The sequence below is a fragment of the Pristiophorus japonicus genome, chromosome 15, assembly GCF_044704955.1.
Source record: "Pristiophorus japonicus isolate sPriJap1 chromosome 15, sPriJap1.hap1, whole genome shotgun sequence".
In the NCBI taxonomy this organism is placed as follows: Eukaryota; Metazoa; Chordata; class Chondrichthyes; family Pristiophoridae; genus Pristiophorus; species Pristiophorus japonicus.
Genome location: NC_091991.1, coordinates 112,153,091 through 112,177,675, shown reverse-complemented (window position 1 = coordinate 112,177,675; position 24,585 = coordinate 112,153,091). Strand labels below are relative to the sequence as shown.

General features: G+C 49.9%; 1 protein-coding gene across 1 annotated transcript in view; it reads left to right on the top strand.

The window, feature by feature from the left end:
- Positions 1-24,585, top strand: part of vwa3a (von Willebrand factor A domain containing 3A) — a 92,542-nt gene that overhangs the window by 25,927 nt on the left and 42,030 nt on the right. Inside the window, exons 19-21 of the mRNA XM_070856686.1 lie at positions 1,426-1,621; positions 3,488-3,558; positions 16,473-16,631. Coding sequence (XP_070712787.1) covers positions 1,426-1,621; positions 3,488-3,558; positions 16,473-16,631 — 426 coding nt within the window. The remainder of the gene's footprint in view (positions 1-1,425; positions 1,622-3,487; positions 3,559-16,472; positions 16,632-24,585) is intronic.

The window sequence follows — 24,585 nt, the reverse complement described above, 5'->3', positions numbered from 1 at the left end:
TTAACAATCACACTACACACTACCGGTTCATCTACCAGGCTCGCAACCACCTGCCCCACCGTGGATCCCCTGAACCCAGCTGGCTGGGGTTTTATTGAGTCTTGTGAACATCACGTGACTGGCTAAGCCACTCCCAATTCAACAGCTCCACGACTATTTTGTGTAGGAACATTAATACAAGTGCCCCCTGATTAAAGGGGGGGTCACACTCCAGAAACCTTCAATCCAGTGCCCCCTTGTTTTTTTTAAAGAGGGCACCAAATTAACAATTCAACATAAAGGGAACCTTTGTCAAATCAAATCAAATAAAAATTCTGTTCCCGGTTGAATCAACAGCTCCACAAACCTGTGAGCCTACATTACCACACCCTTACCCAACAAAAATCCAGTCGATCTCAGTTTTGAAAGCTCCAATTGATCCCCAGCATTCACAGCCTTCAGTATTGATCATGCATGCCTAACACACTACAATATCCTACCCACCTGTATCATTCTGTAGGCGGGTAACCTCCTGACACTCTAGTGTGGGATAGTCACCGGGGTGAGGTAGCACGGAGCGGCCTGCAGGTATGGGATGGGATCTCAGCGCCTTTAGAGGAGAACTGTCCACACGTGAGGGCTCTGGGAATCCACATGCGGCTCGCTGCATGTTTGATCAGTGAGTAACGGGCACCATCATTGGGCCTGTGATCTCAATATTCATTCACACGGCGTAGGCCTGTGAACTTTAACCTTTAACTTTGTTGGTAAAATGGTAAGATGACAAACAGAGAGTGCAAGTGTTTTGCAATCGTTGTGGCTGGTTTTCTCCCATGGTCATGGAATGGTGGGAGAGGTATGTTGAGTAAATGTCCACGTGTGAGTGACATTTATCTGTATTGTGTGTAAGGGGTTTTTCGCTAACATTGGTGCAAGTGGCTAAAACGTTGTTGCCGTACCACTGACTGTGGATGGTCAGTGATTTCTATTGAACGACACGCTTTCTTCCTTTAAACCGCTCCTTAAAACCTACCTTTTTGACCAAGCTTTTGATCACATGCCCTAATATCTCCTAGTTTAGGCGTGGAGTGTGCGCAGTAACCGTGGTAATGGCAGTCTGTGTAACCTTGGTAACGGCGGTCCGTGTAAACCCTGGTAACAGTGGTCCATGTAACCACGGTAACGGCGGTCCATGTAACCGTGATAACGGTGGTCCGCATAACCACGGTAACGGCAGTCTGTGTAAACCATGGAAACGGTGGTCTGTGTAACCACGGAAACGGTGGTCTGTGTAACCACGGTAATGGCGGTCCGTGTAGCCATGGTAATGGCGGCCCGTGTAACCACGGTAACGGCGGTCTCTGGTGCGTTCCAGTGATGTATTTGTTGGCGCTCGAGTTTGACTTGCTGCCTGTGACACCGATGTTTCTGGCGATTGTGCCACAGGACACGGTCAGTGCTTACGTCGCCGAGGTTTGCGGAGGTTGCGATCTGCGACTTCACGTCTGCCTGTTCAGCGTCGGGGACTTGGAGCCGAGTGGAACGGTCCCAGCGCGTTACGCCTCTCCGCGAGAAACGGCGGCCGCTCTGCGGGAACTGGCGCGGTCGGGCCGGGGGAGGTTCCACTGGTTTCAAGAAACAGGTGAGTGAGAAATCTCCTTGTGGTCTCGGCACATGCCCACAGTCTGATCTCCGGCACTCTGTCCCGTCGCTCCACCGATCTCCGGCACTCTGTCCCGTCGCTCCACCGATCTCCGGCACTCTGTCCCGTCGCTCCACCGATCTCCGGCACTCTGTCCTGTCGCTCCACCAAGCGACCCAGGGAGAGCTCACACTTACATCCATTCTCGGGGTGTGGTTGTTGCAGGCAAGCAGGCATTTATTGCCCCATCCCTAGGCTCGACAGGGAGGTGTGGGATTGGAGTCACATATAGGCCCAGACCGGGTAAGGGCGGCACGTTTCCTTCCCCAAAGGGATATTAGTGAACCAGTTGGGTTTCTACAACAATCCAACAGATTCATGGTCACTTTTACTGATCCCAGTTTATTTTATTCCCAGCTTTATTGCAAAGGGGATGGAGTATAAAAGCAGGGAAGTCTTGCTACAGCTGTACAGGGTATTGGTGAGGCCACACCTGGAATACTGCATGCAGTTTTGGTTTCCATATTTACGAAAGGATATACTTGCTTTGGAGGCAGTTCAGAGAAGGTTCACTAGGTTGATTCTGGAGATGAGGGGGTTGACTTATGAGGAAAGGTTGAGTAGGTTGGGCCTGTACTCATTGGAATTCAGAAGAGTGAGAGGTGATCTTATCGAAACGTATAAGATTATGAGGGGGCTTGACAAGGTGGATGTAGAGAGGATGTTTCCACTGGTGGGGGAGACTAGAACTAGAGGGCATAATCTTAGAATAAGGGGCCGCCCATTTAAAACAGAGATGAGGAAGAATTTTTTCTCTCAGAGGGTTGTGGATCTGTGGAATTCGCTGCCTCAGAGAGCTGTGGAAGCTGGGACATTGAATAAATTTAAGACAGAAATAGACAGTTTCTTAACCGATAAGGGATGAGGGGGTTATGGGGAGCGGGCAGGGAAGTGGAGCTGAGTCCATGATCGGATCAGCCATGATCGTATTAAATGGTGGAGCAGGCTCGAGGGGCCGTATGGCCTACTCCTGCTCCTATTTCTTATGTTGTTATGGATTCAAATTCGCAAATTGCTACAGTAGAATTGTTGGAACTTGCCTTCTCTGGATTAGTCCAGTAACATAACCACTACACTACCGTACCTGCCGGACACTGACAGAGCAGTGCACTGTGCTGCACAAACCATTCTCGGGCTGTGCTGCAGTGTAACTACACCCTCGGACATTCACTCAGTCTGCTAAAGTCTGTTTCCAGCCGGCCTGGCGATCTGACGTTGGATACACGACTGCCCGTCTGCCTTGCTTTAAAGTGTGCAGTGACGGCGCCCCCTGGTAGGAATGTGTGGGATGGGCAGGCAGGTGGCGGCTGCAGTTTAATGTGGAGACGTGTGAAGTAATGCATTCTGGGAGGTCCCGCGTGAGGGTGTGTGTGGTCTCTCTGCTGTGTGGACCTGGAAATGCCCCGGGTTGGATCGCCATTGTGTGGTGAGCCACCTGATCTCAGCCGGGGCTGCAGTTGGGGTGGCCCCACCGCTTAAAGGCCTCTGTACTAGGAAGGATATGTGGGTGGGTGGGAAATCAGCCAGGGGAACAGCTGTTAATGGCTACTCAGTGGCCTGGCTACAAAGTGTCCAGGTGTGGATGTTGGGTGAGGACAGGCTCAGACTTGGCTGCAGTGATTACCCACATGATTGAATAGCTGGACGACAGTCAGTTTTTAGACTGGCACTGCAAGCCCGCCGACTGGGTCAAACAGAAGCCTGGCGATTGTCTGCACCTTTAGGAGAAGAGGGGAGACGACTAGATAACTTGCGTAAATATTCCCGTATTTGTGTTCGTTTAATGTCTGATTTTATGTTTTTTAGGTATTATAGAAAGTGATGACATTCAGCTTATATTGGCTGAAATGGAGAAGGCGACCAACTATTCACAGAAGGTGCATTTAATAACCCAGACAGTTCAATCCTTGTCACTACATTAAACCCCTGATGTTTGTTCTGTAAATATACACATTAACCTGAACTGTGTGCAAGGGGCTTTCGACTAAAATGAGGTCATGTGGTTAAACAGTGCTATCATATCCCCATTCCCATCTCTAACCTCCTTCAGCCCTACAAACCTCCGAGGTCTCTGTGCTCCTCCGATTCCGATGTCATCACTCCACCATTGGCGGCCGTGCCTTCAGCTACCTGGGCCCTGAGCTCTGGAAATTCCTCCCTGAACACCTCTGTCTCACTCTCTTCCTTTAGGACGCTCCTTAAAACCTACCTTTTAGACCATGCTTTACGTCCCCTGTCCTAATATCTCCAAATGTGGCTCGGTGTCAAATATTAGAATTATAGAATGCTTACAGCACAGAAGGAGGCCATTCGGCCCGTCGAGCCCGTGCCGGCTCTCTGCAAGAGCACCTCAGCCAGTCCCACTCCCCCGCCCTTTCCCCGTAGCCCTGCAATGTTTTCCTTTCAGGTACCTATCCAGTTCCCTTTTGAAAGCCACGATTGAGTCTGCCTCCACCATCCTTTCAGGCCGTGCATTCCAGATCCTAACCACTCGCTGCGTAAAAACGTTTTTCCTCATGTCGCCTTTGGTTCTTCTGCCAATCGCCTTAAATCTGTGTCCTCTGGTTCTCGACCCTTCCACCAATGGGAATAGTTTATCTCTCTCTACTCTGTCCAGACTCCTCATGATTTTGAACACCTCGATCAAATCTCCTCTCAACCTTCTCTGCTCCAAGGAGAACAACCCCAGCTTCTCCAGTCTATCCACGGAACTGAAGTCCTTCATCCCTGGAACCATTCTCGTAAATCTTTTCTGCTCCCTCTCGAAGGCCTTCACATCCTTCCTAAAGTGCGGGGCCCAGAATTGGACACAGTACTCCAGTTGAAGCCAAACCAGTGTTTTATACAGGTTCATCATAACTTTGTGGCTTTTGTACTCTATGTCTCTGTTTATGAAATCCAGGTTCCTGTAAGCTTTTTTAATCGCTTTCTCAACCTGCCCTGCCACCTTCAACCATTTGTGCACATATACCCCCCGGTCCCTCTGTTCATGCTCCCCCTTTAGGATTGTATTCTTTAGTTTATATTGCCTCTCCTCATTCTTCCCACTAAAATATATCACTTCGCACTTTTCTGCGTTAAATTCCATCTGCCACATGTACGCCCATTTCACCAGTCTGTCTGTGTCTTCTTAAAGTCCATCACTATCCTCCTCACTGTTCACTATACTTCCAAGTTTTGTGTCATCTGCAAATTCTGAAATTGTGCCCTGTACACCCACCTCCAAGTCATTAATATATATCGAGAAAAGCAGTGGTCCCAGGACCGACCCCTGGGGAACACCCACTGTATACCTTCCTCCAGTCCGAGAAACAACCGTTCACCACTACTCTCTGTTTCCTGTCACTGAGCCAATTCTGTATCCATGCTGCCACTGTCCCTTTTATTCCATGGGCTTCAACTTTGCTGGCAAGCCTATTATGTGGCACTTTATCAAGCACCTTTTGGAAATCCATGTACACCACATCAACCACATTGCCCTCATTAACCCTCTCTGTTACCTCATCAAAAAACTCGATCAACTTGGATAAACACGATTTGCCTTTAACAAATCCGTGCTGGCTTTCCTTAATTAATCCACCCTTGTCCAAGTGACTGTTAATTTTGTCCCTGATTATCGTTTCTAAAAGCTTCCTCACTACCGAGGTTAAACTGACCGGCCTGTAGTTGCTGGATTTATCCTTACACCCTTTTTTGAACAATAGTGTAACATTTGCAATTCTCCAGTCCTCTGCCACCACCCCCGTATCTAAAGAGGATTGGAAGATTATGGCCAGTACCTCTGCGATATCCACCTTAACTTCCCTCAGCGTTCGAGGATGCATCCCATCCAGTCCTGGTGACTTATCTACTTTAAGTACAGACAGCCTTTCTAGTACCTCCTCTTTATCAAATTTTATTCCATCCAGTATCTCCTCTACCTCCTAGAAACATAGAAACATAGAAAATAGGTGCAGGAGCAGGCCATTCAGCCCTTCCAGCCTGCACCGCCATTCAACGAGTTCATGGCTGAACATGAAACTTCAGTACCCACTTCCTGCTTTCACGCCATACCCCTTGATCCCCCGAGTACTAAGGACTTCATCTAACTCCCTTTTGAATATATTTAGTGAATTGGCCTCAACTACTTCCTGTGGTAGAGAATTCCACAGGTTCACCACTCTCTGGGTGAAGAAGTTTCTCCTTATCTCGGTCCTAAATGGCTTACCCCTTATCCTTAGACTGTGACCCCTGCTTCTGGACTTCCCCAACATTGGGAACATTCTTCCTGCATCCAACCTGTCCAAACCCGTCAGAATTTTAAACGTTTCTATGAGGTCCCCTCTCACTCTTCTGAACTCCAGTGAATACAAGCCCAGTTGATTCAGTCTTTCTTGATAGGTCAGTCCCACCATCCCGGGAATCAGTCTGGTGAATCTTCGCTGCACTCCCTCAACAGCAAGTATGTCCTTCCTCAAGTTAGGAGACCAAAACTGTACACAATACTCCAGGTGTGGCCTCACCAAAGCCCTGTACAACTGTAGCAACACCTCCCTGCCCCTGTACTCAAATCCCCTCGCTATGAAGGCCAACATGCCATTTGCTTTCTTAACCGCCTGCTGTACCTGCATGCCAACCTTCAATGACTGATGTACCATGACACCCAGGTCTCGTTGCACCTTCCCTTTTCCTAATCTGTCACCATTCAGATAATAGTCTGTCTCTCTGTTTTTACCACCAAAGTGGATAACCTCACATTTATCCACATTATACTTCATCTGCCACGCATTTGCTCACTCACCTAACCTATCCAAGTCACTCTGTAGCCTCATAGCATCCTCCTCGCAGCTCACACTGCCACCCAACTTAGTGTCATCCGCAAATTTGGAGATACTACATTTAATCTCTTCGTCTAAATCATTAATGTATAATGTAAACAGCTGGGGCCCCAGCACAGAACCCTGCGGTACCCCACTAGTCACTGCCTGCCATTCCGAAAAGTACCCATTTACTCCTACTCTTTGCTTCCTGTCTGACAACCAGTTCTCAATCCACGTCAGCACACTACCCCCAATCCCATGTGCTTTAACTTTGCACATTAATCTCCTGTGTGGGACCTTGTCGAAAGCCTTCTGAAAGTCCAAATACACCACATCAACTGGTACTCCTTTGTCCACTTTATTGGAAACATCCTCAAAAAATTCCAGAAGATTTGTCAAGCATGATCTCCCTTTTACAAATCCATGCTGACTTGGACCTATCATGTCACCATTTTCCAAATGCGCTGCTATGACATCCTTAATAATTGATTCCATCATTTTACCCACTACTGAGGTCAGGCTGACCGGTCTATAATTCCCTGCTTTCTCTCTCCCTCCTTTTTTAAAAAGTGGGGTTACATTGGCTACCCTCCACTCGATAGGAACTGATCCAGAGTCAATGGAATGTTGGAAAATGACTGTCAATGCATCCGCTATTTCCAAGGCCACCTCCTTAAGTACTCTGGGATGCAGTCCATCAGGCCCTGGGGATTTATCGGCCTTCAATCCCATCAATTTCCCCAACACAATTTCCCGACTAATAAAGATTTCCCTCAGTTCCTCCTCTTTAATAGACCCTCTGACCACTTTTATATCCGGAAGGTTGTTTGTGTCCTCCTTAGTGAATACTGAACCAAAGTACTTGTTCAATTGGTCTGCCATTTCTTTGTTCCCCGTTATGACTTCCCCTGATTCTGACTGCAGGGGACCTACGTTTGTTTTTACTAACCTCTTTCTCTTTACATACCTATAGAAACTTTTGCAATCCGCCTTAATGTTCCCTGCAAGCTTCTTCTCGTACTCCATTTTCCCTGCCCTAATCAAACCCTTTGTCCTCCTCTGCTGAGTTCTAAATTTCTCCCAGTCCTCAGGTTCGCTGCTATTTCTGGCCAATTTGTATGCCACTTCCTTGGCTTTAATACTATCCCTGATTTCCCTAGATAGCCACGGTTGAGCCACCTTCCCTTTTTTATTTTTACGCCAGACAGGAATGTACAATTGTTGTAATTCATCCATGCGTTCTCTAAATGTCTGCCATTGCCCATCCACAGTCAACCCCTTAAGTATCATTAGCCAATCTATCTTAGCCAATTCATGCCTCATACCTTCAAAGTTACCCTTCTTTAAGTTCTGGACCATGGTCTCTGAATTAACTGTTTCATTCTCCATCCTAATGCAGAATTCCACCATATTATGGTCACTCTTCCCCAAGGGGCCTCGCACAATGAGATTGCTAATTAATCCTCTCTCATTACACAACACCCAGTCTAAGATGGCCTCCCCCCTAGTTGGTTCCTCGACATATTGGTCTAGAAAACCATCCCTTATGCATTCCAGGAAATCCTCCTCCACCGTATTGCTTCCAGTTTGGCTAGCCCAATCTATGTGCATATTAAAGTCACCCATTATAACTGCTGCACCTTTATTGCATACACTCCTAATTTCCTGTTTGATGCCCTCCCCAACATCACTACTACTGTTTGGAGGTCTGTACACAACTCCCACTAACGATTTTTGCCCTTTAGTGTTCTGCAGCTCCACCCATATAGATTCCACATCATCCAAGCTAATGTCTTTCCTAACTATTGCATTAATCTCCTCTTTAACCAGTAATGCTACCCCACCTCCTTTTCCTTTTATTCTATCCTTCCTGAATGTTGAATACCCCTGGATGTTGAGTTCCCAGCCCTGATCATCCTGGAGCCACGTCTCCGTAATCCCAATCACATCATATTTGTTAACATCTATTTGCACAATTAATTCATCCACCTTATTGCGGATACTCCTTGCATTAAGACACAAAGCCTTCAGGCTTGTTTTTTTAACACCCTTTGTCCTTTTAGAATTTTGCTGTACAGTGGCCCTTTTTGTTCTTTGCCTTGGGTTTCTCTGCCCTCCACTTTTCCTCATCTCCTTTCTGTCTTTTGCTTTTGCTTCCTTTTTGTCTCCCTCTGTCTCCCTGTATAGGTTCCCATCCCCCTGCAATATTAGTTTAACTCCTCCCCAACAGCACTAGCAAACACTCCCCCTAGGACATTGGTTCCGGACCTGCCCAGGTGCAGACCGTTTTACTATGTCATTGGCAGCAGCTTCTTCCTTGGTGAAGACAAATGCAAAGTACTTATTTAGTACCTCAGCCATACCCTCTGCCTCCATGTGTTGGTCTTTTTTGTCCTTTTCTGCCCCCACCCCCGCCTTACTACCCGTTTATTATTTATATGCCTATGGAAGATATTTGGATTCCCTTTTATGTTAGCTGCCAATCTATTCTCATACTCTCTCTGTCATGTATATAGACCATGTATACTAACTGTATAGTCACATAAGGTGTGCCACCAGAGGGCACTGCGATGGGAGACCTGAGGGTCACCTGCAGAGGTGTGCAGGGCCCAGTATAAAAGGCTGCCCACCATGCTTGTGCCTCACTCTGGAGTTACAATAAATGGGACTAAGGTCACAACAGCTCAAGTCCAATATTAGACCTCGTGGAGTCATTCATAAGAGTATTAAAGACATAACACTCTCTTTGCCTCTCATTTCCTTTTTCACTTCCTCTCTGAACTTTCTATATTCAGCCTGGTTCTCACTTGTATTCTCAACCTAACTTCCGTCATACGCCCCCTTTTTCTGCTTCATCTTACATTCTATCTCCTTCATCATTCAGGGAGCTCTGGCTTTAGTTGCCCTATCTTTTCTCCTAGTGGGAATGTACCTCGACTGTACCCAAACCATTACCTCTTTAAAGGCAGCCCATTGTTCAATTACAATTTTGCCTGCCAATATTGATTCCAATTTACCCGGGTCAGATCTGTTCTCAACCCACTGAAATTGGCCGTCCTCCAATTCAGTATTTTTACTCTAGATTGCTCACTGTCCTTTTCCATAATTAATCTAAACCTTATGATACTATGATCACTGTTCCCTAAATGTTCCCCTACTGACACTTGCTCCACTTGCCCTACCTCATTCCCCAGAACCAGATCCAGGAATGCCTCCTTCCTCGTTGGGCCGGAAACGTACTGATCCAGAAAGTTCTCCTGAACACACTTCAGAAATTCTTCCCCCTCTCTGAGCTTTACACTATAACTATCCAAGTCTATATTCGGATAGTTGAAGTCCCCCATTATCATTACTCTCTAGTTCTTGCACCTCTCTACTTTCCCTGCAAAATTGCTCCTCCATATCCTTCCCACCAGGTGGTGGCCTATAGAATACACCGAGTAGTGTAATGGCATCTCTATTATTTCTTAACTCTAACCAAATAGATTCTGTCTTTGACTCTCTCCAGGACATCCTCTCTCTCCAGCTCTGTAATATTCTGCTTAACCAATACTGCCACACCACCTCCTATCTTTCCTGAACACCTCATATTTAGTACCCAATCCCGCCCTTTTTTGAGACAGGTCTCCGTCATCATCACAGCATCATATTCCCATGTGGCTATTTGTTCCTGCAGCTCACCAACCTTATTTACCACACTTCATGCGTTTACACACACGCACTGTAAACCGATCTTAGACCTTGCACTCTCTCTTAGTCCCCATCTAATACCGTACCGTTTCTTACTCTAGTGCTGCCTTTCCCAATCCTTTGTGCACCTTGTTTCTCCTTTCTAATGCTACACCGTTGTGCCCATCCCTTTGCCAAATTATTTAAACCCTCCCCAACAGCACGAGCAAAACCTCCCGCGAGGGTATTGGTCTCGGCCCTGTTGAGGTGTATCCTGTCCGGCCTGTACAGGTCCCACCTCCCCCAGAAGCGGTCCCAATGTCCCAGGAATCTAAAGCCCTCCCTCCTCCACCATCTCTCCAACCACACATTCATCTGCTCTATCCTCCTATTTCTGTACTCACTAGCTCGGGGCACCGGGAGTAATCCAGAGATTACAGCCTTTGAGGTACTGCTTTTTAATCTCTTTCCTAGCTCCCTAAAATCTGCCAGCGGGACCACATCCCTCTTTCTACCGATGTTGTTGATACCGATATGGACCACGACCTCTGGCTGTTCACCCTCCCCCCTCAGAATGTTCTGCAGCCGCTCCGTGACATCCTTGACCCTGGATTGTCTGAAGCCGCAGAAACGCCTGTCTGTTCCACTAACTATTGTATCCCCTCCTTCCTCTGCCCACCCCCTCCACACCCCTCCACACCCCTCCCCCCAAAATCCGGAGCTTGAGCTCCTCCAGCCGACAACACTTATAAGAACATAAGAATTAGGAACAGGAGTAGGCCATCTAGCCCCTCGAGCCTGCTCCGCCATTCAATAAGATCATGGCTGATCTGGCCGTGGACTCAGCTCCACTTACCCGCCCACTCCCCGTAACCCTTAATTCCCTTATTGGTTAAAAATCTATCTATCTGTGACTTGAATACATTCAATGAGCTAGCCTCAACTGCTTCCTTGGGCAGCGAATTCCACAGATTCACAACCCTCTTGGAGAAGAAATTCCTTCTCAACTCGGTTTTAAATTGGCTCCCCCGTATTTTGAGGTTGTGCCCCCTAGTTCTAGTCTCCTCGACCAGTGGAAACAACCTCACTGCCTCTATCTTGTCTATCCCTTTCATTATTTTAAATGTTTCGATAAGATCCCCCCTCATCCTTCTGAACTCCAACGAGTAAAGACCCAGTCTACTCAATCTATCATCTCCGGAATCAGCCTCGTGAATCGTCTCTGTACCCCTTCCAAAGCTAGTATATCCTTCCTTAAGTAAGATGACCAAAACTGCACGCAGTACTCCAGGTGCGGCCTCACCAATACCCTATACAGTTGCAGAAGGACCTCCCTGCTTTTGTACTCCATCCCTCTCGCAATGAAGGCCAACATTGCATTCGCCTTCCTGATTACCTGCTGCACCTGCAAACTAACTTTTTGGGATTCATGCACAAGGACCCCCAGGTCCCTCTGCACCGCAGCATGTTGTAATTTCTCCCTATTCAAATAATATTCCCTTTTACTGTTTTTTTTCCAAGATGGATGACCTCACACTTTCCGACATTGTATTCCATCTGCCAAACCTTAGCCCATTCGCTTAACCTATCTAAATCTCTTTGCAGCCTCTCTGTGTCCTCTACACAACCCACTTTCCCACTAATCTTTGTGCCATCTGCAAATTTTGTTACACTACACTCTGTCCCCTCTTCCAGGTCATCTATGTATATTGTAAACAGTTGTGGTCCCAGCACCGATCCCTGTGGCACACCACTAACCACCGATTTCCAACCCGAAAAGGACCCATTTATCCCGATTCTCTGCTTTCTGTTCGCCAGCCAATTCTCTATCCATGCTAATACATTTCCTCTGACTCCACGTACCCTTATCTTCTGCAGTAACCTTTTGTGTGGCACCTTATCAAATGCCCTTTGAAAATCTAAATACACCACATCCATCGGTACACCTCTATCCACCATGCTCGTTATATCCTCAAAGAATTCCAGTAAATTAGTTAAACATGATTTCCCCTTCATGAATCCATGCTGCGTCTGCTTGATTGCACTATTCCTATCTAGATGTCCTGCTATTTCTTCCTTAATGATAGTTTCAAGCATTTTCCCCACTACAGATGTTAAACTAACCGGCCTATAGTTACCTGCCTTTTGTCTGCCCCCTTTTTTAAACAGAGGCGTTACATTAGCTGTTTTCCAATCCGCTGGTACCTCCCCAGAGTCCAGAGACTTTTGGTAGATTATAACGAATGCCTCTGCTATAACTTCTGCCATCTCTTTTAATACCCTGGGATGCATTTCATCAGGATTAGGGGACTTGTCTACCTTGAGTCCCATTAGCCTGTCCAGCACTACCCCCCTAGTGATAGTGATTGTCTTATGGTCCTCCCTTCCCACATTCCTGTGACCAGCAATTTCTGGCATGGTTTTTGTGTCTTCCACTGTGAAGACGGAAGCAAAATAATTGTTTAAGGTCTCAATCATTTCCACATTTCCCATTATTAAATCCCCCTTCTCATCTTCTAAGGGACCAACATTTACTTTAGTCACTCTTTTCCGTTTTATATATCTGTAAAAGCTTTTACTATCTGTTTTTATGTTTTGCGCAAGTTTACCTTCGTAATCTATCTTTCCTTTCTTTATTGCTTTCTTAGTCATTATTTGCTGTCGTTTAAAATTTTCCCAATCTTCTATTTTCCCACTAACCTTGACCACCTTATACGCATTGGTTTTTAATTTTATACTCTCCTTTATTTCCTTGGTTATCCACGGCTGGTTATCCCTTCTCTTACCGCCCTTCTTTTTCACTGGAATATATTTTTGTTGAGCACTATGAAAGAGCTCCTTAAAAGTCCGCCACTTTACCTCAATTGTGCCACCGTTTAGTCTGTGTTTCCAGTCTACTTTAGCCAACTCTGCCCTCATTCCACTGTAGTCCCCTTTGTTTAAGCATAGTACGCTCGTTTGAGACACTACTTCCTCATCCTCAATCTGTATTACAAATTCAACCATACTGTGATCACTCATTCCGAGAGGATCTTTTACTAGGAGATCGTTTATTATTCCTGCCTCATTACACAGGATCAGATCTAAGATAGCTTGCTCCCTTGTAGGTTCTGTAACATACTGTTCTAAGAAACAATCCCGTATGCATTCTATGAATTCGTCCTCCAGGCTACCCCGTGCGATTTGAGTTGACCAATCGATATGTAGGTTAAAATCCCCCATGATTACTGCCATTCCTTTTTCACATGCCTCCATTATTCCCTTGATTATTGCCCTCCCCACCATAGAAACATAGGAACATAGAAAATAGGTGCAGGAGCAGGCCATTCAGCCCTTCTAGCCTGCACCGCCATTCAATGAGTTCATGGCTGAACATGAAACTTCAGTACCCCCTTCCTGCTTTCACGCCATAACCCTTGATCCCCCGAGTAGTAAGGACTTCATCTAACTCCCTTTTGAATATATTTAGTGAATTGGCCTCAACTACTTTCTGTGGTAGAGAATTCCACAGGTTCACCACTCTCTGGGTGAAGAAGTTTCTCCTCATCTCGGTCCTAAATGGCTTACCCCTTATCCTTAGACTGTGACCCCTGGTTCTGGACTTCCCCAACATTGGGAACATTCTTCCTGCATCCAACCTGTCCAAACCCGTCAGAATTTTAAACGTTTCTATGAAGTTACTATTTGGGGGCCTATAAACTACACCCACCAGTGACTTTTTCCCCTTACTATCTCTAATCTCCACCCACAGTGATTCAACATTTTGTTCATTAGAGCCAATATCGTCTCTCACAACTGCCCTGATATCATCCTTTATTAACAGAGCTATCCCACCTCCTTTCCCTTCTTGTCTATCTATCGTCAGATACCCCTGTATGTTTAATTCCCAGTCTTGGACACCCTGCAACCACGTTTCTGTAATGGCCACCAAATCATACCCATTTGTAATGATTTGTGCCGTCAACTCATTTACTTTATTTCGAATGCTGCGTGCGTTTAGGTAGAGTGTTTTAATACTAGTTTTTAAACCATGATTTTTAGTTTTTACCCCTCCTGCAGCCCCTTTATATTCAGTGGCCCTTTTTGTTTTTTGCCTTGGGTTTCTCTGCCCTCCACTTTTACTCATCTCCTTTCTGTCTTTTGCTTTTGTCTCCTTTTTGTTTCCCTCTGTCTCCCTGCATTGGTTCCCATCCCCCTGCCATATTAGTTTAACTCCTCCCCAACAGCACTTGCAAACACTCCCCCTAGGACATTGGTTCCGGTCCTGCCCAGGTGCAGACCGTCCGGTTTGTACTGGTCCCACCTCCCCCAGAACCGGTTCCAATGCCCCAGGAATTTGAATCCCTCCCTGCTGTACCACTGCTCAAGCCACGTATTCATCTGAGCTATCCTGCGATTCCTACTCTGACTAGTACATGGCACTGGTAGCAATCCTGAGATTACTACTTTTGAGGTCCTACGTTTTAATTTAGCTCCTAGCTCCTTAAATTCGTCTTGTAGGACCTCATCCTTTTTTTTACCTATATCGTTGGTACCAATGTGCACCATGACAACTGGCTGTTCACCCTCCCTTTTCAGAATGTCCTGCACCCACTCCGAGACATCCTTGACCCTTGCACCAGGGAGGCAACATACCATCCTGGAGTCTCGGTTGCGGCCGCAGAAACGCCTATCTATTCCCCTTACAATCGAATTCCCTATCACTATCGCTCTCCCACTCTTTTTCCTGCCCTCCTGTGCAGCAGAACCAACCACGGTGCCATGAACTTGGCTGCTGCTGCCCTCCCCTGATGAGTCATCCCCCTCAACAGTACCCAAAGCGGTGTATCTGTTTTGCAGGGGGATGACCGCAGGGGACCCCTGCACTACCTTCCTTGCACTGCTCTTCCTGCTGGTCTTCGATTCCCTAACTGGCTGTGGACCCTTCACCTGCGGTAAGACCAACTCGCTACACGTGCTACTCACATCATTCTCAGCATCATGGATACTCCAGAGTGAATCCACCCTCAGCTCCAATTCCGCAACGCGGACCGTCAGGAGCTGGAGGCGGACACACTTCCTGCACACGTAGTCGTCGGGGACACCGGAAGTGTCCCTGAGTTTCCATATGGTACAGGAGGAGCATATCACGTGACCGAGCTGTTCTGCCATGACTTAACCCTTAGATACACTTAAATTGGCAACAACAATGTTAAAGTTTACTCACTGTGACATATGGTTGTCCAGGACATGGGAAGCGTTCCGGAGTTCCCAAAAGGCACAAGATGTGCAATCCACAGGACTGAGGTGCCCTGATATGCCTCTATTTATTCAACTATTAACTAACTTAACAGAAATAAACTCAAGACTTTTAATAAAAAGCAACACTCACCAGCTACTCACCAATCAGCTCCTTCCCTTGTGCTGACTTCACTTTTTAGGTTTTGTACCTCGCTCTCTGACGCTCGCGCTCCTTCCAGTCTCTCGCACCTACCTTTATCCCCAGCCCCTCCTCTCGCTCTCCCGCAGGTCTGCTCTCGGGCCTAGTAACTTCGAGTCCTTGCGTTCCTCCTTTTCAGTCAGACGTCTCCACTGCCCTCTCTTTCCCTCCTGGTCACTCTGTCTTTCTGGTTCAAGGCAGGCAGGCAGCAGTTGCAGCACTTCCTTCCAGCAGGCTCACAGCTCCCAAGTGGCTAAGCCACTCCCACTCAACAGCTCTACAACTATTTCAGTTGCACCCGTAAATCAAATGCCCCCTTTACCGACACATGAACAAATTAAACTTTAGACATTAAACAGATCAAATTAAAATGTGGTTGCCGGGGGTGATGATGCACTCCAGTCCCTCTTCCTTCCGCTCTGCCTGCGATCCACTCCGATGGCGCTTCACCCAGCTCTCTCTCAGCTCTGTGCTTTTGCATACTGCCTAATGCATACCTTTTGAGAGTCAAACAAGTTACAACTGCTCAATCAGCTTCGAGCCCACCGCCTTTACCACCTAATCAAGCACCACTTACAGCTGATAGCTCTTATCTGCTAACTACCTCTGACTGCAATTTCTTTTATGTTACAAGACAAAGCCAAATCCCAAGCTGATGATTACTTCCCTAACTTACCTTATACCTCCCGGTGAATTCCTGCTCTCTCCGATTCCAGCTCTCACCAGTTTCTTCCCCTCTGATTGCATTCACCCAGCTCTCTCCCAGCTCTGTGCTCAAGCTCTTGTGTGACATCGCTCCTGTGTAGTGCTTTGGGACGATTTACTACGTTAAAGGTGCTATATAAATGCAAGTTGTTGTTGCTATTGGATCCTACGATATTACAATGAATCGCTCTTTGTGCAGTGTGTCCTGCTGGTCGAGTCGTTGAGGAAACGCTCGGTGCAGCCGTTGCCGGCACAGCCAGCCCCGGGAGACAGTTTGAAGATGCCGGTGAAAAGGGAGAATCGCGGCCCTCAAGGGCGACTCGCACCAAAACCCACGGCCCCGACCCTGGCCAGAACGGTATGACCCTTGATAAACCCTGTCATTATCCACACCAGCATTGCTGTGCCCTTCTGTACGTGTGCTGTTTACCGAGGTCGTGTGCTCTTTACCGAGGTCGTGTGCTGTTTACCGAGGCCGTGTGCTGTTTACCGAGGTCGTGTGCTGTTTACTGAGGTCGTGTGCTCTTTACCGAGGCCACGTGCTGTTTACCGAGGTCGTGTGCTCTTTACCGAGGCCGTGTGCTGTTTACCGAGGTCGTGTGCTGTTTACCGAGGCCGTGTGCTGTTTACCGAGGCCACGTGCTGTTTACCGAGGTCGTGTGCTGTTTACCGAGGTCGTGTGCTGTTTACCGAGGCCGTGTGCTGTTTACCGAGGTCGTGTGCTGTTTACCGAGGTCGTGTGCTCTTTACCGAAGTCGTGTGCTGTTTACCGAGGTCGTGTGCTGTTTACCGAAGTCGTGTGCTGTTTACCGAGGTCGTGTGCTCTTTACCGAAGTCGTGTGCTGTTTACCGAGGTCGTGTGCTGTTTACCGAGGCCGTGTGCTGTTTACCGAGGTCGTGTGCTGTTTACCGAGGTCGTGTGCTCTTTACCGAAGTCGTGTGCTGTTTACCGAGGTCGTGTGCTGTTTACCGAGGCCGTGTGCTGTTTACCGAGGTCGTGTGCTGTTTACCGAGGTCGTGTGCTCTTTACCGAGGCCACGTGCTGTTTACCGAGGTCGTGTGCTGTTTACCGAGGCCGTGTGCTGTTTACCGAGGTCGTGTGCTGTTTACCGAGGTCGTGTGCTCTTTACCGAAGTCGTGTGCTCTTTACCGAGACTGCGTGCTGTTTACCGAGGTCGTGTGCTCTTTACCGAGACTGCGTGCTGTTTACCGAGGCTGCGTGCTGTTTACCGAGGTCGTGTGCTCTTTACCGAGACTGCGTGCTGTTTACCGAGGCTGCGTGCTGTTTACCGAGGTCGTGTGCTCTTTACCGAGGTTGTGTGCTCTTTACCGAGGTTGTGTGCTCTTTACCGAGGTCGTGTGCTCTTTACCGAGGTCGTGTGCTCTTTACCGAGACTGCGTGCTGTTTACCGAGGCTGCGTGCTGTTTACCGAGGTCGTGTGCTCTTTACCGAGGTCGTGTGCTGTTTACCGAGGCCGTGTGCTGTTTACCGAGGCCGTGTGCTCTTTACCGAGGTCGTGTGCTCTTTACCGAGGTCGTGTGCTCTTTACCGAGGTCGTGTGCTCTTTACCGAGGTCGTGTGCTCTTTACCAAGATCGTGTGCTCTTTACTGAGGCCGTGTGCTCTTTACCGAGGCCATGTGCTCTTTACCGAGGCTGCGTGCTCTTTACTGAGGTCGTGTGCTCTTTACCAAGATCGTGTGCTCTTTACTGAGGCCGTATGCTCTTTACCGAGGCCATGTGCTCTTTACTGAGGCCGTGTGCTCTTTACTGAGGCCGTGTGCTCTTTACCGAGGCTGCGTGCTCTTTACCGAGGCCATGTGCTCTTTACCGAGGCTGCGTGCTCTTTACCGAGGCCATGTGCTCTTTACCGAGGCTGCGTGCTCTTTACCGAGGCCATGTGCTCTTTACCGAGGCTGCGTGCTCTTTACCGAGGCCATGTGCTCTTTACCGAGGCCGTGTGCTCTTTACCGAGGCTGCGTGCTCTTTACCGAGGCCATGTGCTGTTTACCGAGGCCGTGTGCTCTTTACTGAAGCCGTGTGCTCTTTACTGAAGCCGCGTGCTCTTTACTGAGGCCGTGTGCTGTTTACCGAGGCCGTGTGCTGTTTACCGAGGCCGTGTGCTGTTTACCGAGGCCGTGTGCTGTTTACCGAGGCCGTGTGCTCTTTACTGAGGTCGTGTGCTCTTTACTGAGGCTGCGTGCTCTTTACCGAGGCCGTGTGCTCTTTACCGAGGCCGTGTGCTCTTTACCGAGGCCGTGTGCTCTTTACCGAGGCCATGTGCTCTTTACCGAGGCCGTGTGCTCTTTACTGAGGCCGTGTGCTGTTTACCGAGGTCGTGTGCTGTTTACCGAGGCCGTGTGCTGTTTACCGAGGTCGTGTGCTGTTTACCGAGGCCGTGTGCTGTTTACCAAGGCCGTGTGCTGTTTACCGAGGCCGTGTGCTCTTTACCGAGGTCGTGTGCTGTTTACCGAGGCCGTGTGCTGTTTACCGAGGTCGTGTGCTCTTTACCGAGGCCACGTGCTGTTTACCGAGGTCGTGTGCTGTTTACCGAGGTCGTGTGCTCTTTACTGAGGTCGTGTGCTCTTTACCGAGGCCGTGTGCTCTTTACCGAGGCCGTGTGCTCTTTACCGAGGCCATGTGCTCTTTACCGAGGTCGTGTGCTCTTTACCGAGGCTGCGTGCTCTTTACTGAGGCCGTGTGCTGTTTACCGAGGTCGTGTGCTGTTTACCGAGGCCGTGTGCTGTTTACCGAGGTCGTGTGCTGTTTACCGAGGCCGTGTGCTGTTTACCAAGGCCGTGTGCTGTTTACCGAGGCCGTGTGCTCTTTACCGAGGTCGTGTGCTGTTTACCGAGGCCGTGTGCTGTTTACCGAGGTCGTGTGCTCTTTACCGAGGCCACGTGCTGTTTACCGAGGTCGTGTGCTCTTTACCGAGGTCGTGTGCTGTTTACCGAGGCCACGTGCTCTTTACCGAGGTCGTGTGCTCTTTACCGAGGTCGTGTGCTCTTTACCGAAGTCGTGTGCTGTTTACCGAGGTCGTGTGCTGTTTACCGAAGTCGTGTGCTGTTTACCGAGGTCGTGTGCTCTTTACCGAAGTCGTGTGCTGTTTACCGAGGTCGTGTGCTGTTTACCGAGGTCGTGTGCTCTTTACCGAGGCCACGTGCTGTTTACCGAGGTCGTGTGCTGTTTACCGAGGCCGTGTGCTGTTTACCGAGGTCGTGTGCTGTTTACCGAGGCCGTGTGCTGTTTACCGAGGTAGTGTGCTCTTTACCGAGGCCACGTGCTGTTTACCGAAGTCGTGTGCTGTTTACCGAGGTCGTGTGCTCTTTACCGAGGTCGTGTGCTCTTTACTGAGGCCGTGTGCTCTTTACCGAGGCCGTGTGCTCTTTACCGAGGCCATGTGCTCTTTACCGAGGCCATGTGCTCTTTACCGAGGCTGCGTGCTCTTTACTGAGGCCGTGTGCTGTTTACCGAGGTCGTGTGCTGTTTACCGAGGCCGTGTGCTGTTTACCGAGGTCGTGTGCTGTTTACCGAGGCCGTGTGCTGTTTACCAAGGCCGTGTGCTGTTTACCGAGGCCGTGTGCTCTTTACCGAGGTCGTGTGCTGTTTACCGAGGCCGTGTGCTGTTTACCGAGGTCGTGTGCTCTTTACCGAGGCCACGTGCTGTTTACCGAGGTCGTGTGCTCTTTACCGAAGTCGTGTGCTGTTTACCGAGGTCGTGTGCTGTTTACCGAAGTCGTGTGCTGTTTACCGAGGTCGTGTGCTCTTTACCGAAGTCGTGTGCTGTTTACCGAGGTCATGTGCTGTTTACCGAGGTCGTGTGCTCTTTACCGAGGCCACGTGCTGTTTACCGAGGCCGTGTGCTGTTTACCGAGGCCGTGTGCTGTTTACCGAGGTCGTGTGCTGTTTACCGAGGTCGTGTGCTCTTTACCGAAGTCGTGTGCTCTTTACCGAGACTGCGTGCTGTTTACCGAGGTCGTGTGCTCTTTACCGAGACTGCGTGCTGTTTACCGAGGCTGCGTGCTGTTTACCGAGGTCGTGTGCTCTTTACCGAGACTGCGTGCTGTTTACCGAGGCTGCGTGCTGTTTACCGAGGTCGTGTGCTCTTTACCGAGGTTGTGTGCTCTTTACCGAGGTTGTGTGCTCTTTACCGAGGTCGTGTGCTCTTTACCGAGGTCGTGTGCTCTTTACCGAGACTGCGTGCTGTTTACCGAGGCTGCGTGCTGTTTACCGAGGTCGTGTGCTCTTTACCGAGGTCGTGTGCTGTTTACCGAGGCCGCGTGCTGTTTACCGAGGCCGTGTGCTCTTTACCGAGGTTGTGTGCTCTTTACCGAGGTTGTGTGCTCTTTACCGAGGTCGTGTGCTCTTTACCGAGGTCGTGTGCTCTTTACCGAGGTCGTGTGCTCTTTACCGAGGTCGTGTGCTCTTTACCGAGGTCGTGTGCTCTTTACCGAGGTCGTGTGCTCTTTACCGAGGTCGTGTGCTCTTTACCGAGGTCGTGTGCTCTTTACCAAGATCGTGTGCTCTTTACTGAGGCCGTGTGCTCTTTACCGAGGCCATGTGCTCTTTACCGAGGCTGCGTGCTCTTTACTGAGGTCGTGTGCTCTTTACCAAGATCGTGTGCTCTTTACTGAGGCCGTATGCTCTTTACCGAGGCCATGTGCTCTTTACTGAGGCCGTGTGCTGTTTACCGAGGCCGTGTGCTGTTTACCGAGGCCGTGTGCTGTTTACCGAGGCCGTGTGCTGTTTACCGAGGCCGTGTGCTGTTTACCGAGGCCGTGTGCTGTTTACCGAGGTCGTGTGCTGTTTACCGAGACTGCGTGCTCTTTACTGAGGCTGCGTGCTCTTTACTGAGGTCGTGTGCTCTTTACTGAGGCCGTGTGCTCTTTACCGAGGCCGTGTGCTGTTTACCGAGGCCGTGTGCTGTTTACCGAGGCCGTGTGCTGTTTACCGAGGCCGTGTGCTGTTTACCGAGGCCGTGTGCTGTTTACCGAGGTCGTGTGCTGTTTACCGAGACTGCGTGCTCTTTACTGAGGCTGCGTGCTCTTTACTGAGGTCGTGTGCTCTTTACTGAGGCCGTGTGCTGTTTACCGAGGCCGTGTGCTGTTTACCGAGGCCGTGTGCTGTTTACCGAGGCCGTGTGCTGTTTACCGAGGCCGTGTGCTGTTTACCGAGGCCGTGTGCTGTTTACCGAGGTCGTGTGCTGTTTACCGAGACTGCGTGCTCTTTACTGAGGCTGCGTGCTCTTTACTGAGGTCGTGTGCTCTTTACTGAGGCCGTGTGCTCTTTACCGAGGCCGTGTGCTGTTTACCGAGGCCGTGTGCTGTTTACCGAGGCCGTGTGCTGTTTACCGAGGCCGTGTGCTGTTTACCGAGGCCGTGTGCTGTTTACCGAGGTCGTGTGCTGTTTACCGAGACTGCGTGCTCTTTACTGAGGCCGTGTGCTCTTTACCGAGGCCGTGTGCTCTTTACCGAGGCCATGTGCTCTTTACCGAGGCCGTGTGCTGTTTACCGAGGTCGTGTGCTGTTTACCGAGGCCGTGTGCTGTTTACCGAGGTCGTGTGCTGTTTACCGAGGTCGTGTGCTGTTTACCGAGGCCGTGTGCTGTTTACCAAGGCCGTGTGCTGTTTACCGAGGCCGTGTGCTCTTTACCGAGGCTGCGTGCTGTTTACCGAGGTCGTGTGCTGTTTACCGAGGTCGTGTGCTCTTTACTGAGGTCGTGTGCTCTTTACTGAGGCCGTGTGCTCTTTACCGAGGCTGCGTGCTCTTTACCGAGGCTGCGTGCTGTTTACCGAGGTCGTGTGCTGTTTACCGAGGCCGTGTGCTCTTTACCGAGGCCATGTGCTCTTTACCGAGGCTGCGTGCTCTTTACTGAGGCCGTGTGCTGTTTACCGAGGTCGTGTGCTGTTTACCGAGGTCGTGTGCTGTTTACCGAGGCCGTGTGCTGTTTACCAAGGCCGTGTGCTGTTTACCGAGGCCGTGTGCTCTTTACCGAGGTCGTGTGCTGTTTACCGAGGTCGTGTGCTGTTTACCGAGGCCACGTGCTGTTTACCGAGGTCGTGTGCTCTTTACCGAGGTCGTGTGCTCTTTACCGAGGCCACGTGCTCTTTACCGAGGTCGTGTGCTCTTTACCGAGGCCGTGTGCTCTTTACTGAGGCCACGTGCTCTTTACCGAGGTCGTGTGCTCTTTACTGAGGCCGTGTGCTCTTTACCGAGGCCGTGTGCTCTTTACTGAGGCCGTGTGCTCTTTACCGAGGTCGTGTGCTCTTTACCGAGGCTGCGTGCTCTTTACCGAGGTCGTGTGCTCTTTACCGATGCCGTGTGCTGTTTACCGAGGTCGTGTGCTCTTTACCGAGGTCGTGTGCTCTTTACCGAGACTGCGTGCTGTTTACCGAGGCTGCGTGCTGTTTACCGAGGTCGTGTGCTCTTTACCGAGACTGCGTGCTGTTTACCGAGGCCACGTGCTGTTTACCGAGGTCGTGTGCTCTTTACCGAGGTCACGTGCTGTTTACCGAGGTCGTGTGCTCTTTACCGAGGCCACGTGCTGTTTACCGAGGTCGTGTGCTCTTTACCGAAGTCGTGTGCTGTTTACCGAGGTCGTGTGCTCTTTACCGAGACTGCGTGCTGTTTACCGAGGCTGCGTGCTGTTTACCAAGATCGTGTGCTCTTTACCGAGGCCGTGTGCTGTTTACCGAGGTCGTGTGCTCTTTACCGAGGTCGTGTGCTCTTTACCGAGGCCGTGTGCTCTTTACCGAGGCCGTGTGCTCTTTACCGAGGTCGTGTGCTCTTTACCGAGGTCGTGTGCTCTTTACCGAGGTCGTGTGCTCTTTACCGAGGTCGTGTGCTCTTTACTGAGGCCGTGTGCTGTTTAGCCCACAATTGCGGACTGCAGCATGAGCCACGATTTCCTCGCCCTCTGGGAGACTGGGTCTGGGGGAGGAGGGGTCCATGCTGCCCGGGGGGCGGAGGGGGTGAGGGAAAGAATGGAGGAGAGGATTGGAGGGAGAGAGGAGGGAGAGATGGAGGGTGAAAGAGACAGGATCGGAGGGGAGAGAGAGGGAGGGGATCGGAGCAGGAAGAGAGCGATAGAGAGGAAGAACAGTGGAGGGGAGATGGAGAGAGCGGATCGAAGGGGGGAGAGAGGGATTTGGAGGGAGGGGAGAGAGAGAGGGAGAGAGAGGATCGGAATGCTGGGGAGAGGAGGTCAGGAATGCAGGGTTGGGGGTGGGGGGGGGCGGTAAAGAGTATTGACAGCACAGTGGGGATGGGGGAAGATCCTGATCCAGGTCTAAAGGGGGGGGTTGAGAGTGAGAACGTGATCCAGATGGTAAGACGGAGCACGTTCTTCCCCCACCCCCTTTACACCTGCTCCACTTTCTCCGTGTCCTCCTGCATCTGGTTGATTTCTCGGAAAGCTCGCTGCGTGTGTGGCGAGTGACATCATTGGGCTGGACGAAATCCCGAAGTCATGACACGGTCCCCATTCACTTCATGCCCAGTGGGGTGGGGAGAAGTGAGGAACTTGGGCAGGGGGGAGTAGGTCAGGCACTTACTCGCCAATAACCTGCTCACTGACGCTCAGTTTGGGTCCGGGAGATCGCAGAGATGCAGTGATCGTGACCATCTTTAAAAAAAGGGGACAAGTCCGACTGCGGTAACTACAGAGGAATCGCCCTGTTATCAGCCACTGGGGAAAGTCGTCGCTAGAATCCTCCTCAACCATCTTCTCCCTGTGGCTGAGGAGCTCCTCCCGGAGTCACAGTGCGAATTCTATCCACTACGGGGTACAACGGACATGATTTTTACAGCACGACAGCTGCAAGAAAAATACAGAGAACAGCACCAACCCTTGCACATGGCCTTCTTTGACCTTACAAAGGCCTTTGACACTGTCATCCGCGAGGGACTATGGAGCGTCCTCCTCCGTTTCGGCTGCCTCCAAAAGTTCGTCACCATCCTCCGCCTGCTCCACGACTACAATATGTGGACGACGCTTGCGTCTGCGCCCAATCAGTGACTGAACTCCAAGTCATAGTCAACATCTTCACCGAGGCGTACAAAAGCATGGGCCTTACACTAAACATCCGTAAGACAAAGGTCCTCCACCAACCTGACCCCGCCGCACAGCACTGCCCAGTCATCAAGAACTACGGCACGGCCCTGGACAACATGGACCGCTTTCCATAACTTGAGAGCCTATTATCAGCAAGGGCAGATCGACAACGAGATTCAACACCGCCTCCAGTGCGCCAGCGCAGCCTTCGGCCGCCTGAGGAAAAGAGTGTTTGAAGACCATGCCCTCAAATCTGGCACC